At 41.7% G+C, this 19,238-nt stretch overlaps 2 protein-coding genes across 3 annotated transcripts in view; both read left to right on the forward strand.

The window, feature by feature from the left end:
* The first annotated feature begins 1,341 nt into the window (after nucleotides 1-1,341).
* Nucleotides 1,342-14,242, forward strand: LOC101157309 (tricarboxylate transport protein, mitochondrial). The gene is made up of 9 exons (XM_023960855.1): nucleotides 1,342-1,627; nucleotides 5,452-5,559; nucleotides 6,325-6,424; nucleotides 7,739-7,877; nucleotides 10,408-10,492; nucleotides 10,645-10,749; nucleotides 10,831-10,946; nucleotides 11,026-11,099; nucleotides 13,141-14,242. The coding sequence occupies exons 1-9, from the start codon at nucleotides 1,516-1,518 to the stop codon at nucleotides 13,253-13,255; spliced, it is 954 nt and encodes a 317-aa protein (XP_023816623.1). The 5' UTR covers nucleotides 1,342-1,515; the 3' UTR covers nucleotides 13,256-14,242.
* Nucleotides 14,243-15,039: 797 nt separating this feature from the next.
* LOC101163184 (phosphatidylinositol 4-kinase alpha) overlaps nucleotides 15,040-19,238 on the forward strand; it is a 34,598-nt gene continuing 30,399 nt past the window's right edge. For both annotated transcript variants that reach the window (XM_020707407.2, XM_011481396.3), the window contains exons 1-7: nucleotides 15,040-15,239; nucleotides 17,262-17,378; nucleotides 17,445-17,538; nucleotides 17,630-17,718; nucleotides 18,002-18,074; nucleotides 18,153-18,415; nucleotides 18,574-18,640. In XM_020707407.2, the coding sequence (XP_020563066.2) occupies nucleotides 15,141-15,239; nucleotides 17,262-17,378; nucleotides 17,445-17,538; nucleotides 17,630-17,718; nucleotides 18,002-18,074; nucleotides 18,153-18,415; nucleotides 18,574-18,640 (802 nt within the window). In that variant the 5' untranslated portion in view covers nucleotides 15,040-15,140. The remainder of the gene's footprint in view (nucleotides 15,240-17,261; nucleotides 17,379-17,444; nucleotides 17,539-17,629; nucleotides 17,719-18,001; nucleotides 18,075-18,152; nucleotides 18,416-18,573; nucleotides 18,641-19,238) is intronic.

The raw sequence follows: 19,238 nt of genomic DNA on the forward strand, positions 1-19,238 counted from the left end.
ATAGGTGTTTTTAACACAACTTTGATGCATTTTCTCATGATTGAAAACATTTATAAAGAAAATAAGGTTAAAAAATACATATCCGCATAGTTCTTTATTCAAATTGAACTATGAATAAAAGAAAAACATGTGAAAAAGATCGTATTTGTCACGTAGAAACTACGGTGGGCGGGCCAAAGTCTTCCTGCTCCGCTCCATTCTGATGCATACGATCATCGTGCTCATCTGAAGCATTGACTATATGAGAACGGCAGAGAAGCTTAGAGGAAATCCACCAATAAGCTAATCAACAACACAAGTCTAATGAAGTGCAAACCATCATTAGCCGTGTGGCAAACGTCGCTCCAAATTCTACTCCAGCAGTGCAGTTGGTCGTATTTGGCGTTAATTTCCCGAAGTGGAACCTAATAAAGACGAGCATTTCAAGACGACTATTTATGAATCCACTGTGTTCTGATGATGAAAACATAGATAGATATAAACTTTATTAATCTCCAGAAGGAGACATTCAGTTTTCTCAATTCAAGTTTGAGGTTTTATTTTAAAAAAGCACTTTTTTTCTGCAAAAAATGGTCAAACGCAATGCATTGTGGTCTATACTCCCCAATCTAGTGAGCATCAAATCAAACTTTATCTCATACATCTTGCAACTCGACGCGCTTTAACATTTGAAACAAACAAAAAACACAAAATATTACAAAAAACAACAACCCGCCCCTCCGTTAACACACAAGACTCATGACCCCACACACAATGAATACTGGTAAAAGTGACTTCTAAAAAAACCTGAGGCTTGGCTCTGCTGTGAGAAAAAAAGTATTTGTTCATCCAAGGGCGACAACCACCAACCAAGTCCTGGTAGAAAAGATCCCCATAAGAAACACTGGGGGTAAAATCATAATAAGATGCTAAAATTAAATAAATAAAATGTTTTTTTTTTAAAACGTAAAATTGAGAACAAGATTAATGGAATAAAAATATATAAAACTAACAGAATAAGCAGATAAGATCAACTTATCATCCATGCACACAGGTTTGTTTTTTTTGCAGAGACTTCTGGGAAATTTCACGGGCTCTGTGTTTGGGAGTTGTAGATTCGGACAGCTCTACAAAATGACAAACGTACCATAAAGTGCGCTATGTAGTCAGTAGTAAAGGAATTCAAACCGAGCCCCCCTATAACATGAGAACGCCCCTGCCGATGTGCCTGTGGGAAACAGCGCCCTCTGCCGGCGGAGCCCCGCAGCTCTGCCGCGGTCCTCCTTAAAAGTCAGCGACAAACATGGCGCTTTTCCGCGTTGGTGGGGGGACGTGTCACGTCCTGCCCCGCCCTGAACGAGCACCGACTCGCCGTTATCAGCCGCGGAGGCTCCGGGCTGTCAAAAGTACACAGACATCAATAATCGCGGGTCCAATGGTCAGGCGGCCCCGCCAGCGTCTGCCCGCCTCACACTGCGGGCGGACCTGAACCCGCGCGGACGCATCCTCAGCAAGGAAAGTTCGGCTGGTGCAGAGATGTCAGAACCGACCCGGTTCGTGAGTCCCTTCCACAGACCGCGGATGGTGGCCGCCGCGGCTCCGGCGGGGAAAGCCAAGCTCACCCACCCCGGGAAGGCGATCCTAGCGGGTAAGCAGCGGCTCGAACCCCTCCAACTTCTGCTCAACTCTGCGGGCCGAGACCCCCCCTCCCGAACCTTAGCAGATCCGGCACCGAAACCCTGCAGCAGCCTGCGGGGAAACGCGCATGACGTCACATCTGTAAACAAACATCCAGTCACTTCTGGAGGATTTATTCCAAACTTTCAGAACAAAAAGTTTACGCACTAAAACCGTCCGATGACTATTTTATTCATTTAGGACCTCAAAGCGATTTAGCAGTTTGTCAGACTAACAGATTCAGTGTTTATTCCGTTCACATGTTTATTCCATGGTTTGAAAGGTTTGCTTGGAGTCGTTTGCATCTTCATCACTCAGAACTGAGGATCACACCCCAAACTCCTCATCATCATAATCCAGTGAAGAACATTTCGCCTCAATAATCAGAATGAAACTTTGTGTTTGTTTAGTTCTGAAATGTCCCTTTAACTGCACTGAGAGAGAAAAACCTCTTTAAATGTGAGTTCCTGTGACTTGACCTCCTTTCTTTGCACGTATTTGTGCTTTGTGAGCCTTGAAGCGACCGTGATCTGCTCTGGAACCAGCAACGTGTGTGGCTTATCTTCTGCAGTGCAGCTAAAGATCCAGCAGGCAGGAGAACGGTGGGAAGATAAGCTGAAGAAGAGCCATAGCCCGGTTCCACCATCAAACGTGTGACACGTGTTCGGACCTTTGACCTTTGCACCCACCCGTTTCCTGTCCCGTCTCTGCAGCGGTTAATCAGTGACCAGAAGTCAAAGTTTACACAGCTAGGGAGAGAGGTCACGCCGAGTGACCCCACGGGGCTGCAGGGAGCAAACGGGGAACAGGTTTGTTTGTTGTTCTGAGGCTGCTGACAAACCATGACAAAGCACTTTGCTCTGTCAGCCTGAGCGCACACCAGAACCCGCCCACCGCTCTGAGCGGCTCGCTCCCAGAGTGCAGCGGTTGGAGCCCAGAACCGCAGCGGCACATGACGGTGGAGCCACGAACCAGCCAGACGGAGACTCCCCCCCTCATTGGCTGGAAGGCATGAGCTGACTCTCTAGAACCCAGGGGGCGGGGCTTCTCAACAAATGCTTTGCTGTAAAAAAGAATGTAATTAAGAAAACGCCGTTTTAGAAGTTAATAGATTACAGTTTCTAACCAGAAATGGAGCAAGAACTGAACAACAAACAAACTAGAATGGAAACAGGTCCAGAATATGAACAAATAGATCCGTCGCAGATTTAATGTAATGTGAAATAGTGAGATAAAATACTAATCAATGGCATCTTTATTGACTGCTAAGCATTAGGAATGCAAAGACTCGATTTCTCCATGATTTGGTTCAAATTAGGTCACAGTTTTGTTTTTATTCGATTTGTTTATTAAAAAGAAAATCATAAATATCTTTTTATAAAATTGCTAATAAGCGAGTAACAGTGAACATAAACCTACTGAGTGTGATGTAATAAATAAATACATTATAAATCCCTCTTAAATGTAGCCAGGGGCGGAGCTAGAACATTTTCTTTGGGGGGCAAAACACCAGAGTGGGAAGCTATTACAAGTAAAACCATTAAAAATAGACATTTCTAACAGTTTTATTGTTTTAATTTTGTTATTTTTTGCAATACCTAAAGAAAAAATCTGTTGCTGATTTCAAAAATGATACTATTATTGACTTAAAAGTTTGGGGGCACAGCTTTTTGCTAGGGGGGCTGCTCCCCTAGCTCCGCCCCTGAATTTGGCCCAACACGCGCCGCTCAACTGGGTCCAACGGCGTGACGCGGTTCGGTTTTGAACTGCGGCGTTCCTGTGAAACACCGACTCATCCATGTGGCAGATAACAGATAAATGTGAACAGAAGTCAACAGCGTCTTCTTTTCTCTCCAAAACCCTCAAAGTTTTCATGTTAAAACTTCATCCTGACATCCTTTCATGAGGTCACGGTGACGGCTTCGTCGTCTTCGCCGCTGGAATCCTGGATGAATAGAAAGTCCTGTTGGACCTGAACAGAGAAGACGACTGCAGACTCTCACAGTCCTCTCTGGTGCGGTGGAGGATTCTGCCTTCAGGGTGGAGGAACCCGATGCTCCAGATGACCACAGACCCCCACATCCTTTGTCCCCCCCTCCAACGCATCTGTCGAGCTGTACGACCAGTTCTCACAACGTTCCTGTGACGCTCCTTTCATTTCTGTTCTTTTGTTTAAACGCTTTCAAGGCTTTTTTTTCCTTTTCTTCTAAGTCGCCCTGCAGCAGGCGATCCGCCCCCGAGTCCATTTGTGTGGCTGCTCTGGTTCCGCTCTGTTTTGTTTTGTGGGTTTTAACCATTTAAACCAGGGGGGTTGGAAAACATCGATTTGGCGACATGTCGCGACAGTTCATTTGGTGAAATCAAAATCAGCTGATTCATGTTGATCTGGAAAACGATTGAAGAATTACAGCAGGTTAACGAACATGTGCTATTTAGGAGTCGACTGTATATGAGAACTGGACGGAGTGACCCCTCCCCTCTGGCGTTCCAAACAGGAAGTGGCCCCCCCAAGCCAAAAGCCCGTAGACGTCTGTAGAGAAACAAACAGCTGTTCCTCACTCATTTGATTGGTCAGAAGAACCTTCTGGTTAATAAACCTCTTCTTCTCAGGGATGGTGCCACTCAGTCCAGTTCTCAGATACAGTCGATGGTCCGATGTGACGGATGGCTGTCCAACAGTCGTTCCCTGGGTCAGGTGTCACCGCCTTCACTGCTGGTTTGGTTCGCAAGTTGAGATTCAATTTCAATCCTGCTTCAGCAGAAACTGGTTGTAATTTATCCGAATGTCAGAAAGTTATGAACCAGTCAAGACGATCAAAGAGTTTTTTCTTAACTTGTCCTGTCCAGCCGTTGGACAGATTTTACTGTTACGGTCGGGGTTTATGTGTCTTTGGAGACACGAGGAGTATATTTGTATAAACCTCTTTTGTTTTTGAGGATAAACTTTAAATATGTAACATTTCTAAAAACTGGAAACCCAGAAAAGATTTGACAACAAACTGCTATAAAATATCAATTGGTGACTTTATTGAATGAATATTTCCGTGTTTTTTTTAAACGAAGTCTGAATACTCTGAAAAACAACATCCGTTAATTTGTGAAGGGTTTCTTTTGACAGGTGATGTTTCAGGTCTTCCTTCATGATGGACTTGATAAACTGGTTCCCCGTGGCGCCTCAGCGTCCTGCAGAGGCGGGCTGCAGGTACGGGTTTGCAGACGGTGGTCTAGCTTGATCACTAGGTACAGAGAGATGTGGGCGTGTCTTAAGCGGCGAATGCTCTGTGAGTTTGGACCACGGCTGGATTCCTCTGCATGTTTTTTGGAGATGCATGTCCAAAGCCTGGGCGCTGGACTTCAGAGGCTTTTGTTTGTCACCTTGTCATGTTCAGAGGAAAAGCTCCCCCCCCCTCGCACCCCCAGATATGAAAACGTAGCTCCTCCACCTCAGGTTTTTCCCTCCCTCTGGGACTTGTGAGCCTGCTCTGACATAAAGCACAGTGTTGAAGGCCACGCCCCCTCCGCTTGAGGGGCGGGGTTCCACTGACAGAAAGTTACAGCAACTCAGTTAAGGTGGAACTGCTCTGCAATTGTTAGATGCAGATGATTTTTTTTAAATCTCATCCATTCATCTCATCTATTGTTTTTACACTTCCATTTTCATCTTTGTGTGAATTTTCCTTCACTTGTGTTGCATGTTGGGTTTGTTTTGTGACACAACTGACTTTTTTGTGTTAAAAGTCTGTTTCACTTGAATGATAAAACCCTCATAACTGTGTCTGTTGTCCTTTTTTTAAGGTGGAATTGCTGGAGGAATAGAGATCTGCATCACCTTCCCTACAGAGTACGTTAAGACTCAGCTGCAGCTCGACGAGAAAGCCAACCCCCCCAAATACAGAGGAATCTGTGAGTAAAGATGCTGTCGGGGGGAAAATCTGAGCCTCATCCGTTAACTCCTCTCCCAACTTTTTCTGGAAACTTACAAAAGAGGAAAAATACAACCTGCTGGCCTGAAATATAAAAAAGGTTTAGTTTTGGATTATTTTTTAGGTTAAATTTACTTTTTTTAGTTTTTATTATTAGCTCTTGTTTGTTTTAGGAAATGTATAATTTTTAATTACATTTTTTATGAAATAATAACATTTATAAGCCAGGTTAAATTCATTTAAATCCTTAAAAAAATGTTTTTACAACATCAGTGACTGAATAATTTATGCCTGAAAGAAAAGGAAAAACAATCATTTAGAGGGAAAGAGTCTTACAAACAAACTGAAGTTTAAATGTGTGACTGTAGAGTTTATTAAAGAGAATTTAAAAAACAGAGCAGAAAATGGAGAAAATAGAAATTCATAATGTAAACTGAATTCCTAAATTGCCCCATAGTGCAGTTTGTAGCATTTTTCTGATAACATAGATGAGGAAAATGACATTTCTGAGTGTTTCTTCATTCAATAGGTTGTAAATCAGCAGCAGACAAATGATGCCGTTTGAGGAAAAGATCGTATTTGTGATGTAGAGACTACGCTGGGGGGGCCACAGGCTCCCTAAACAAACAAACAAATGCGTATTTCAGCAGGAGACCTTTGGGGGCAGACGTTTGTCAGCTGAAGCTCAGAGAGGATTTCTGACCGTCAGCTGACTTCCTCTGACTCTTCCTCCTTCCTCCAACAGCCGACTGTGTGAAGCAGACGGTCAGCGGTCACGGCGTGCGGGGACTCTACCGCGGTCTGAGCTCGCTGGTCTACGGTTCCATTCCCAAAGCCGCCGTCAGGTACCGCCCACTCTGCAGAAAACGCCGTCACGCCCAACAGACGCAGAAATCCACGCAGACGCACAGCCACAGAAAAGTCTTTCATCGTTCACTGCAAAAACCCTAAAAAGAAGCAAAAATGTTTGTCTCATTTGCTCTCAAAATACTTTTTAACAAAGTACTGAGACAAAAGAACTTCAATTCAATTTGAATTTATTACAGTTGACACGTTTCCTGTCAGATTTCTTATTAATAATGAAACCTTTGTCTAAAAGCAGGTCATTTTACCTGAGTGAGGTGTTACCTGTCAGTCTGTCCATGAAAGAATTTGTTGGTTAAACTTCAAATGGATGTACATGATACGAGGTTTTTTTTAAGTTTTCCAGCTGTGAAATTCTCACTGTGAAGCACAGGGGAGGAACTAACATGGTATGGGGAGAGAGCGCTCATGGAGGGGCTGCTGTCATTTTTAAACCAAAACCATCAACTCTCAAACCTGTTTTGTTTACATGAATGAAGCTGAAAGAAAAGGAAGCAGTTCAAGGTGAAACTGTCAAAATAAAAGCGTTACCCATGTGTCCGAAAAACCTTTTTTTTTACTGGAATTAGTCAGAAACTCAAACTGAGTTTGTTAAACAGTTTTTGGGAGATTAAAAATTATTCTGCCTGGTCTTGATGACTTCACTGAGTTCAGTTTTGGTCTGTTTCTGTAGGAATTCTAAACTGGACACTAAATTGTGTTATTGTGTTATTGTGTTATTTGTTATCTGTTGTTTTTGAGCTGTGGTAACAAATCCATATCCTCTCTGTGGGATCAGTTAAAGTTCACTAAAATCCTAAAACCAGTGGCTCCTCCCCGCTGTTCCCAGCTTGGACGATTGGATGAACATTGGAGATGAAATCTGCCAGATGGAAAGACTAAAATACTCACTTCAGACACAGTTCCCCACATTTTTGGAAGATAATCACAAATCTATGTTAATCACTTGCAACAAATGGAAGTCATGTCTGACATGTCCTCCCTAATAAAGCATCCGCTGTTGTTGCTGTTTTGTTTCTTGTTAGATATGTTGTTGAAAAAAGAAAAGAAATGTTGTGAATAGAGAGACGAATATGGATCCCAAATTGGCCCTAAGTGAATTTAAATGTATTGTTTTATAACTTTCTCAATGTTCATAAATAATGTTTGGGGGGAAAAAGGAAGTAAGAAGGAAAAACAAACAAACAAAACAGCCATTTGTTCTGTTTTAATTCAGGCTAAAGTTCAGGTTTTTCCCCTTTGCGATCATGACTCCCTGTTTGTCCCCCCCCCCCCCCCCCCCCCCCCCCCGACAGATTCGGCATGTTCGAGTTCCTCAGTAATAAAATGCGGGACGAGAGCGGAAAACTGGACAGCAAACGAGGATTCCTGTGCGGGCTCGGCGCCGGAGTTGCAGAGGCCGTGGTCGTTGTCTGCCCCATGGAGACCGTTAAGGTCTGACCTGCAGAACGTGGCGACATGCAATGATCCACACTTTAACCGCATGTCATACGTGTGAAAATGACCACAGCAGACATTAAAAGTCACCTTTTTTTCTCATGAGCTGATAAACACACCTGTTTGAAATCATACCTGGTATAAGATATAAATGTTCTGTCATGAAGAGCCTCATAGTGCAGAAAGTAATGAGGGAATTCAACTCATAAGAAAATGAAATAAAGTGAGTTTTTGGTTAAAATAAAAATATAATAACTTCATCATCAGCAAAAGACGACACAGTAACTCAGAGCTTAATTGTCCAACATCATCAGAACAATCACCATGACAACCAACTGCTGCAACCAGCTAGTAATAGTAACTTTACTGACAGAATTATTTCAAACAAGCCTAATATTTGGAGTAAAGTTGAAATATTAATTATTAAATTGTTTTGTTTTTATTGCCTTAATTTTGTACTTCCAGATCCATTGTGGATTCATTCACAGAAGAAATAATATCCATATTTACAACTGCAAAAGGTTAAATGGCTATAGACAAAAAAAATACCAAAGTGGCCTAAAAATTAATAATGATGCTACAAATACCACAAAAACTGATAAAAACATACATATGCTGTAAATATGTGCAAAAGAGATGAATAAATTACTTAAACAATTTAGCAAAATATTTGAAAAAAAGCTTTAAAAAGTCACATGTGCTATAAAGGTAGTTAACCTGTCAGGGTGAAAACCTGTTTAGAAATCATTGCCTAAAGTGGAAATGATTCAAAACAGTTTTTAAAGGTTTGCTGACTGGTTAAACATTGAATAAATGCAGGGAGCGGAACGTTTTCAGGGCGATTTGAACTTTTTCCTTCATCAGTTTACGGCTAAATAATTCAAAAAGAGCAAAACCAGCAGGAATCTACAGACCAACAGACAGACAAACACGGAGAAGACGCCACATTTAAAAATGAAATCTAACACTGACTTATTCACTAATGAACTCCTATTCTGAACACACCAAACAAAATAGGTTTATTTCAATCAATCAATAAAGACATCTTAAAGATATCAATATTATATTGCATATATTTCAAACATAGTTTGGATACTTCATCAGGAATTCATCAAGGAAAATGTTTTTTAAGTGACAGAAGAAGAAATACACAAACAAATATACACACATATACACACATATATGTGTGTATATTTGTTTGTCTGTCTGTCCATCTATCTACATATATATATATATATATATATATATATATATATATATATATATATATATATATATAGTTATATAGTTATATAGTTATATATATATATATAGTTATATATATATATATATTTGTATTGTATCGCTTCAATTTCAAGTTGTCTCAGTGAATGTCTCAGGCAATGGAGAACAGAGGATACAGTGCTGGAGGACAGATCCTCATGGGAGGACAAACCCCTGCATGGGATGTACCACCGGACCATAACTGAAGTGGCTAATATCAAGAAGTCCTACCAATGGCTAGAAAGGGCTGGCCTACAGGACAGCACCGAAGCGCTCATCCTGGCAGCCCAGGAACAAGCCCTGAGCACCAGAGCAATAGAGGCTCAGATCTACCACACCAGACAAGACCCAAGGTGTAGATCTACAACACCATACAAGACCCAAGGTGTAGATCTACCACACCAGACAAGACCCAAGGTGTAGGCTGTGCAAAGAGGCGCCTGAAACAATCCAGCACATAACTGCAGGGTGTAAGATGCTGGCAGGGAAAGCATACATGGAGCGCCACAATCAAGTGGCTGGAATAATATACAGGAACATGTGTGCAGAATATGAACTGGAAACCCCAAGGTCAAAATGGGACATACCTCCGAAGGTGGTAGAGAATGAGAGGGCAAAGATCCTGTGGGACTTCCAGATCCAGACTGATAGGATGGTGATGGAGAACCAACCAGACATTGTAGTGGTGGATAAAGAACAGAGGAAAGCCGTTGTGGTGGATGTGGCAGTGCCAAGCGATGGGAACATCAGGAAGAAGGAACATGAGAAACTGGAGAAATACCAGGGACTCAGAGAAGAACTGGAGAAAGCCTGGAAAGTGAAGGTGACAGTGGTGCCTGTGGTAATTGGAGCACTCGGGGCAGTAACCCCCAAGCTGGAGGAGTGGCTACAACAGATACCTGGAAAGACCTCAGACCTCTCAGTCCAGAAAAGCGCAGTGCTAGGAACAGCTAAGATACTGCAGGACCCTCAAGCTCCCAGGCCTCTGGTAGAGGACCCCAGCTTGGAGGAGAAACCACCCGCGGAGGGTGACTTTATTATATATAGTTTTATATATATATATATATATATATATATCACGTTATATATATATATATATATATAGTTATATACACAGCTACATACTACATACAAATAAATGATAATATAATGACTCTTAACCTCAATTGGACATATTTTCATTCATACCAATCTGACGCATTGAATCCAATTGATAGCTTGAAAGGGGAGGAGCCAAACTTCTGACACGTCTTTGTCCTCTCAGGTCAAATTCATTCATGATCAGACGTCAGCAAACCCAAAGTACAGAGGCTTTTTCCATGGAGTTCGGGAGATCGTCAGGACTGAAGGTCAGAGCTGCCTCACTCTGCCCCCTGCTGGCTCCTCTCTCTACTTTCTATCTGAACTGCTGTTCTTCCTTTTTGTGCTTAAAGAACTAAAGTCATTCATGAAATATTTGGGGTTCTGGTGCTGCAGAGTTTCTGTTCTGGTTTATCCACAGGACTGAAGGGAACCTATCAGGGGCTGACGGCTACGGTTCTGAAACAAGGATCCAACCAGGCCATCCGCTTTTATGTCATGACCTCTCTGAGGAACTGGTACAAAGGTAGAGGAGCTGACGGAGCTTTAGGGGCGTAGGCTCGGGACACCAGACCGCCTGTCAAACCCGCCTGTTGTTTCTCTGAAGGAGATGATCCCGACAAAGCCATCAACCCCATGCTGACCGGACTGTTTGGAGCGGTCGCCGGTGCCGCCAGCGTGTTCGGAAACACTCCTCTGGACGTCATCAAGACCAGAATGCAGGTCCGTAGTCGTTTTCACCGCATCCTCCCTGACCTGCGCCTCTGGCTGTCATCTCCAACATGTGGCCGTTATTCAACAGGGACTTGAAGCTCACAAGTACAAGAGCACGGCGGACTGCGCCATGAAGATCATGAGGCACGAAGGCCCGATGGCGTGAGTACCGCCCTAAGGTTGATGGGAGGGGAGGAAGATTGACGTGTGCTGAGGTGTTGAGGTAGTGTCTGGTGTGAACACGTGTCACCCGTTCAGAGTTTTAGCTGCTTTTTGAACGACAGAAACTCTTCAACCGTTTACAGAGTTAACGTGATTATAAGATTTTGAAAGATAGAAAAGCAGCTTTGTGCTGATGAGTAGGGATGGATACCGTTGAGGTTTTAACGGTATCTATCCGGTATTTTAACGATACTCTTATCCATACTTTTTGAGGAAGAAGAATAAACAAATAAATAAATAACAAATAAAGAACAAAAAGTGTTTTATTTCCTCATTATGCAACATTGTTTTTTTAACAAAACATTTTACTTGATACATTTTTCCAAGTTGAAAAGTAAAATAATTTTACGCCGCTTACTGTCTGGACAGCCCCGCCCCCCGTGCACACAAATAGCCAGACAGACCTCTCCTCTTCAGCGAGAATACCGAAATTAATATCATCATTAATTAACGGAAAATTGACTGACTTGGTGAGTTAAATATGGCAGAAAACGTTTATATTTTGTGGGACACAAAAAATGCGACTTCTCCAGAACCGATAGCAGAACCGTTGGGGTCAGATCTTAACGATACTGCGGTCTTGAAGAATGTGGCCCCGGGGCTCGTTCAATACACTTTATTTTACTACTGTAAAGTAGTGTAATCCTTACTAAGTTTTGAAAGGTTAAAACTTTATTTTGCTACTGTAAAAAAGTTTAAACTAACTAACTTACTTTACTAAGGTTTAGTGGAGTTTACACTTTATTCTACTACTGTAATTTTTTAAAACTCTACTAACTTATTTTACTAAAATTTAGTAAAGTTTACACTTTATTTTGATACTGTAAAGTAGTTTAAACTTTACTAACTTTCTTTACTACAGTTTAGTAAAGTTTAAACTTTATTTTGATACTGTAAAGTAGTTTAAACTTTACTAACTTTCTTTACTACAGTTTAGTAAAGTTTAAACTTTATTTTTTAGCAGCTGAACCGAAACGCCTGATGCTGAATTGGATCCTTCAGACGTGCGACGAATGAACAAAATGAAACAAAAATGGGTTTTAGAGACAAAACCCGCAGTAAAAACGTCCCGCCTGTAGATGAAATGTTCCTCTTTAAAACGTTGGCAGCTTTTCTATCCTGGAACAGGAAGTTTGTGACTTTTGACGGTTAACCATTGTTTCAGGCAAATATTGGGCAGAAGTTTGACTTTTATGTAAAGGTGTTTGTTCCGGGTTTGGGGGCGGAGCTAATGCAGCTCAGTGACTCCTCCCACTTCAGTTTTTAGATGCTACTTTAACTCATAAGAATCCAGACCCATTTTTTCTTAAAAATAAAATTATTTTTATTTCACCACAAACCAAATGGACCACAGAATCTATTTCAGATATTTTTCTGTTACACTCATCATGTCACGTCAGTTTAATAGAGTTTTAAAGAGGTTTCAGGTTTCCTCCCTTTTGGGTCTATTTTGTGGAATTTATCTCTGGTGAAATTTTTTGTTAATTTTTTTTTTTTTTATATTTATATTTTATCTTAATATTTTGCCAATTTTTTGTTTTCTTTTTACTCTTTTAAATTAATACATATTTATAAAAATGATAACATAGTTTGGGCATTGTTTTTTATGTTTGTTTTTATGTTTGTTCATTTTTTGGCTGCTGGTTTGTTTATTTTTTAAATGTTTTATGTATTTTAATGTAAAAAAAAGCATTTTTTTAAACTCATGTCTATTTTTATTTCAATTTTTTAATTTTTTTATTACTTTTGGCCATTGTTCTAGATTTTAATTCTTGTTAAGGTGTTTTAGTTTTTCAATTCTAAAAAATTGTTTGGCTGTGTTTTTTTCTTTTATTGTATTTTTTTGAAAAACTAAATATTGTTTAAATGTCAGCATCTTTAATCTCTCAGGACTTAAATCCTTTTCGTCTGTCAGTTTCGTGTACTTTTCATGTGATTCTTTTTTTATTAGAGAAACACTCACTTTCTCTCTTCCTTTCAGATTCTACAAAGGTACTGTCCCCCGCCTGGGTCGGGTTTGTTTGGACGTCGCCATCGTCTTCATCATCTATGAGGAGGTGGTGAAGGTGCTGAACGTGGTCTGGAAGACGGACTGAGGTGGAAACAGGAGAGCTCTGGCAGGCTGCCCTGGGCTCCTAGCATCTACCTCCAAGTGTTATGAAACAGGAAAAAAAGACTAACATTGGTTTTATTTGTCATGTTGTTAAAAGCATTAGAAGAAAAGCTCTTGGAGGTGGAGGTGCTGCTCACATTTGACCTCTTTGCCCTAAAAATCTGTTGAGCTCAGGGATCTGAAGAGCAGAGAAATGTGAGCACTAACCACCGCTGGATGCACTTAATCATAGAGAAACCGAGAACATGAAGGTTTCAGGAGCAAAGCTTTTCTAATTTCTAATGTGATTGATGTATGTAGTGATTTTCAGATGTCATCTGCTGCCCAGCAGCAGCTCAATGCCTTAGATCGCAGATCTTCAGATGAGAACGTGCAGAGAGCTTGTTCTGCTCGGAAACGCACATTTCCTTTAAGGACGCAGTTGAAGGTGGCTTTGTTTTTAATTAGCAGAGATGTTTTATGCTAAATGAACCAACCCGATGGATGTCTTAAAAAGTGCCTATGTGTATTTTTATGATTTGTTTTAAGATTACCAGTGAGTGAATGTTAACCTCGTCACTACAGACTGGAACATTGTGCTCCGCCTCACACTGCTCTCTCATTCCATGCAGTTCTTTTCAGTTTGCAAGTTTTAACCTTTCCATTTTTGAGATGACAGGTGCCTTTCATCGCATTCCACGCGGCGGTCTCACCGCTCATGTTTCCTTCGCTTTCACATCACGATGTTCTGCTGCTCCTGGTTAGGGGTGGAGCTCCATGACGGAGTCTGGCTCGTTTACATGCAGTCCAATTCCATGTTTTCCTGCTCAGACAGCCTTTGACACGGTACCTTATACTGTGCGCTGTTCGCTTTATCGACAGCTTTTTATATTAACAGATGGAAAGTACTCTTAAGAGTTAAAAACCTTGTATTGTGCCTTGAAACTAATTCTAATGTGAATGCTCATCAATAAACATGGATAGGACTGTTGATATTGTGGTGGTCATTTCACCTCTAATCTGCACCTCAGTGGTATGGAAGCTTGAAAAGGACATGATTAAAAATAACCACACATAAGACAAAATATAATAATCACATTTCCTTTTTTTAGTTAAAATACATTTACATTAAAACATAAAAATATATATTTTTATTCCTTACTTTATGTTGATACTAAAACATCCAAATATATGCCTCGACTTAACCCACAGAAAAAACATGGTAGAATATTTCAAATAACTGAAAATGTCATCTGGCATAAAGGAGTTAAACACCGGCGGTTTAGCTCCAGTATTAATTTTTTTTCAATTATCGTAACTCTTCAACTGTTTATGTAATTAATGCAATTAACACATGTAATTAACACAGAGAAAAGACGCTTTGCCCCGTTACACAACACGTTATTTCTGAAAAGTATTGCACTTTACTAATGAAAAATGTTTATGGGGCAACTTTTTTTTCTCATCATCAGAATCAGTTGGATTTATGTTAATTGCACTAGCGGTCAAAGAGCTAAAGTAGTTGAAAGAACTTGTCCTATTTTGCTGTCGCCTGTGAAATCTATGCTGTTAAAAGACTCATTACTTAAAATTATTTGTTATTTTATGATTAAAAAAGGTGTATTTATTTTGATGTGTCACATGTGTTTCATGATAAAATACAATAAAATAAAATGAACAAAATACAATTGAATTAAATAAAAAAAATATAGTCAGCTTCGGCGCTCCATACAATCTACCGCAGGGGGAAACGCTCGTGACCTTGCTTCGCGCTTTTGGAACCCTGCGCTTGCCGTAGCTGTCAGTGTGAGCCGCGAGCCGCCCTTTGGTGGCGCGTCAGAGGATGCTGGTGTTTGTGTAGTTGTGCCGGGAGCCTCGCAGAGTCAAACATGTCTGTCAGCGCGGCAGAAAGCCGAGGTTTCTACTTCAACACCGTCCTGTCGCTGGCCCGCTCGCTGGCTGCTCACCGGCAGGCGCCGTTAGAGAAGGTAAGACCCGGGCTAGCTGCCAACCAGCTAATCCCGTTAACCGGAGGAGGCCCGCTTCCTCACGCCGCCGGGTCGCGGGCTGTCTTTGGGTCCAAACAGACGGAGTCCTGCAGTCTGTGCCCATGGGAAATGTTGTTTTATTGTGTAGCCACCCTAAAGACAGATGTACAGCTAGCTAGATTTGGTTAGCAGCATCGGTGACCTTCTGTTGATCTTAGTCAGTGGTCAAAACAAAAAGAGAAGTTCGTCCGTTATTTGAATTAAACGTTTCTGATCTTTTTCCCTCTAAAATGTCAAGCGGACAGAAACAGATTTTTACACATTTAAATGAATGAAATGTAGAGCCTCAATAGCATCAACATGGATTAGAATCTGTATTTTAAAGCAGTTTGTCATCTTTCCTCCAAAGCAGCAGCAGGGAATTCAGGTTCAGTCTGGAGGCTTTTAGCAATCATTTGATCAAAACAAGTTATTTCTGCACTGGGTTGATGTTTTTATCACCCTGACAGAGGTTGAAATTCTGGTTTGGTGAGAAATCTCTTTGTTTTCTTGGTTCTTGACTCTATTTTTAATCTCTTTATCCTCTCAGATGCTGTGGAGCGTCAAAGTTTTGTCTCCTCAGTCATTTCTGAGTCTAAATAAGCTCAGAATGGACTTTATTCTGCAGCAGAAACAGTCCTGGACGGTTTCATTCTTCTTCTTTTTTTACTGCGCCTTTGAGCAAAAACTTCACCTCATGCTGTTCTGAGCCTTTTACAGCTCAACTATACCCATGTATACCATCATATATGACCTTTGGCACCCTAAAGAACGACTTTTTTTTAAACGAAATCTGAGTTATTTTTACACTTCATTTCCTACCAGGAAGTAAGAAAACTAAAAACTAGACAAAATCAAATTAATAGGAGCTTTTTGCGACGATTATTTACGAGTCCACTAACGATAAAAAGTTGATGTTTATTAAAATAATACATTTAAATACATTTTTTTTGTATAAAATGCTCAGACGCAATGCATTGTGGTCTATTTTTTCCGATCTAGTGAGCATCGATGCACACTGGTTTTTCGTAGAGACTTCTGGGAAATTTCTAGGGCACTGGATTTAGGAAATGTAGATTCGGACAGCGCTTCAGAAAAGCCAACGCACTACGTAGTGCACTATGTAGCTCACTACATAGTGAGTAGTGAAGGAATTCGGACACAGCCTTAGGGTCGGCCTCGGCAGCGTGTCCGCGTTTCGCTCACAAAAACAAGCAACATCCAAACTTTTGGAACAATGGATGTACATATTGTTCTTAAAAAATGAAAATGTTTAGTCGATCACCGCTAGCTCCACTGAGAAAGTGGGCGTGTCTGTTTACATGGGGGTGGAGCTGGGAGAAGAGACTCTTCTTGGAAGGGGCTGTTCCTCACTTTGTGATGTCACAATGTGAGAACCCACTCGTTTTCCCTGGGTTGGGAGTAGGGGTGTGACGATAACCGCATCACTGCGTCATCACCGCGGTGATCAAAAATCCCACACCGTCACAGCTCTAGTTGGGAGGGGCTGGTGCTCAGAGAGCAGGTTTTCAGAGGAAGACTCTGAGATGAATGGATGAAAACACCACTTTGGGGTTGTTTTTTGTGAGGAATGAACACTATAATACACTTAAAAGCTCAAATAGTGGATTTTGCATGGTATAGGCCCTTTAAAATTTCGGGCATAGATGACCCGCCCCCAAAAGATGATGACATCACAGCAGAAGAAACCATCAAAAAAACAAATGGGGCCAATATTTTTTACAGGGCTCAAACTAATATTTCAAAATCTAAAACACACGCGGCTGAGACATTTACAGGAAGTTTTGATATTATTATGGGATGGCCACAACAGCTTTAATGTCAGATTTTCTTTCAGTGTCAATGAATTCATTTAGGTTTAGCTCAGACGTTTTTCTCAAAATACTATTTCCCATCATGAAAGCAGTACTGCTTTGTAATTGTCAAAAACATAAAACCAAAAGCGATGTGCGCCCCCTGCAGGTGCAGAAGCTGCAGTGCATGTGCCCGGTGGACTTCAGAGGAGTCTTCCAGCTGGACGAGCGCAGGAGAGACGCTGTGATCGCACTCGGCATTTTCCTGGTGGAGTCCAACCTGCAGGTGAGTGCTGCTCCTCGTGTGTGGCTGCTGATGTTTTTCCAACACCCATAAGCTGTTGTGTTGCAGCACAAAGATGCCATAGTCCCGTACCTGCTGGGGCTGCTCAAAGGCCTTCCTAAAGTTCAGTGGATTGAAGAAACCTCCGAGCACAAAGGACGCGGTGCGTGGACTCTTACCCAAATCCTGGACATTGCCTTTTAGATCTGTCTCTGTGCTTACGGTGATTTTTTTTTGTGTCGTTCTGGCTGCAGACACACTTCCAGTCGCAGAGAACTTCAGCTTCTGTCTGGTAACGCTGCTGTCAGACGTCGCCCAGCGCGATGAAAACCTGCGAGCACAGGTGAGCCGTCACGCTGGAGAAAGTCTGGGAACGCTGAAAGCTGAACAACTTATGGTTGGCTAATCTACAAATGCAACTACGCAGACTCATAACACATTAATGAATGCTAAATTAGTTTAAGAAATGTCATATCATTAAAATAAATTCATGTTCTTTGATATTCATTTCAAACGTTGAGTCTGGTTTTTCATTGACTTTAAGCTTTTCCTTGTCAGACTCACGTTTACGTGTGACCAGCGTTGGTCTCCTCTGAGGTCGTTTCTGCTCTCCTTCATGTTCTCAGATCCTCGAGGCGCTAATGGACATCATGCAGGTTCTGCAGGACGTCTGTAGGAACCCAGAAGCTCATGACAAAGGTACCCCCCCCCCCACCCCCGTCCTGCTGTTTTTCTCAGCTCCTCCGTCGTTTCAGCCCCACATGTCCTCCTGTGCAGAGTACTTTTGCAGGTACACCGTCCCCACCCTGCTCGGCGTGGCCAGAGCGTTCGGCCGCTACAGCAACACGGACGAGCCCCTGCTGACCAAGCTGTTTCCGCGGGCCGTCCCCCAAACTCTGTCCACGAGCGAGGACGCCGAAGCGGCGCGCCGGCGCTCCTTCAACGAGTTCCGCTCCATCCTGCCGAGCTCGCTGCTCACCGTGTGTCAGGGGGACACGCTGAAGAGGAAGGCCTCCTCCGTGTCCAGCGTGTGCCAGCAGGTGAAGTCAAACGCGGTTCTTTTCCCAGCATGCTCTTCATCATGTTCCAGATGAGAGCAGCAGAAGCCGATGAGAGATAAACGTCTAAAACTTTTTAGAGGGAGATTTTTCTCTCTTCTGGGAGTAAATAAAACACAAATTAAAATGATTGATTTCAGGCCAGTCCAGAAAGAACGGGTCTGACGCCCAGCTCACCTTTGGATCCGTCTGCGCAGTACTTTGAAGGTAAGCAGAGTTGCTCTGATTGGCTGTGAGAGACACTTTCCTCTCCAGAGACACAACCACCTTAAAAAAAAGCCCTGATGTGAAAGCGAAGAGCAGGAAGACTGGAGTGATTCATGAACAAGTCATGAAAATAATCAGTTTCTTTCCAGCTGAGTCTAGAAGGTTGGCAACCGTTCAGAATTGATCTTTATTCAAAAAGAAAAGACTGAAGCTAACAGTCGGGACTTAATTAGCTTAAAAGAGTCTAAAAATGGGAGTGTTGGTAAAAGAATGACACTAATGTGACCAGATTTTATAAAAAAAGACTAAAAAGATTCACTTTGTAACTGAAATTATGACAAAATTGTTCTATCCTGCAGAAAATGGTTTTATGGATTATAAATGTTTTCTCTTCAATTTTATGAACATAAAGCTGCTTAATGTTTCCAGATCTTAAAAATTAAATGAAACAAAATAAAAGCAGGAATCTTCTGAAGGAGGCAAATATTTAATACCAGAAAAGGTCAAAACTATTGACTGTATCAGAGAACTGGACTGAGTTTAACGTCTTCCATAGGAAACGGTTTACCGCCGGCTCCAAACAAATGAAGTCAATTCA

This window comes from Oryzias latipes, chromosome 12 (assembly GCF_002234675.1).
Source record: "Oryzias latipes chromosome 12, ASM223467v1".
Classification (NCBI taxonomy): Eukaryota; Metazoa; Chordata; class Actinopteri; order Beloniformes; family Adrianichthyidae; genus Oryzias; species Oryzias latipes.

Excerpts from the sequence above, each read along its gene's own strand:
- LOC101157309 (XM_023960855.1), top strand. The coding sequence starts at position 1,516 with ATGTCAGAACCGACCCGGTTCGTGAGTCCCTTCCACAGACCGCGGATG. Across the intron at positions 5,560-6,324 it reads CCCCAAATACAGAGGAATCT|CCGACTGTGTGAAGCAGACG; the intron begins GTGAGTAAAGAT and ends TTCCTCCAACAG. Across the intron at positions 10,947-11,025 it reads TCATCAAGACCAGAATGCAG|GGACTTGAAGCTCACAAGTA; the intron begins GTCCGTAGTCGT and ends GTTATTCAACAG.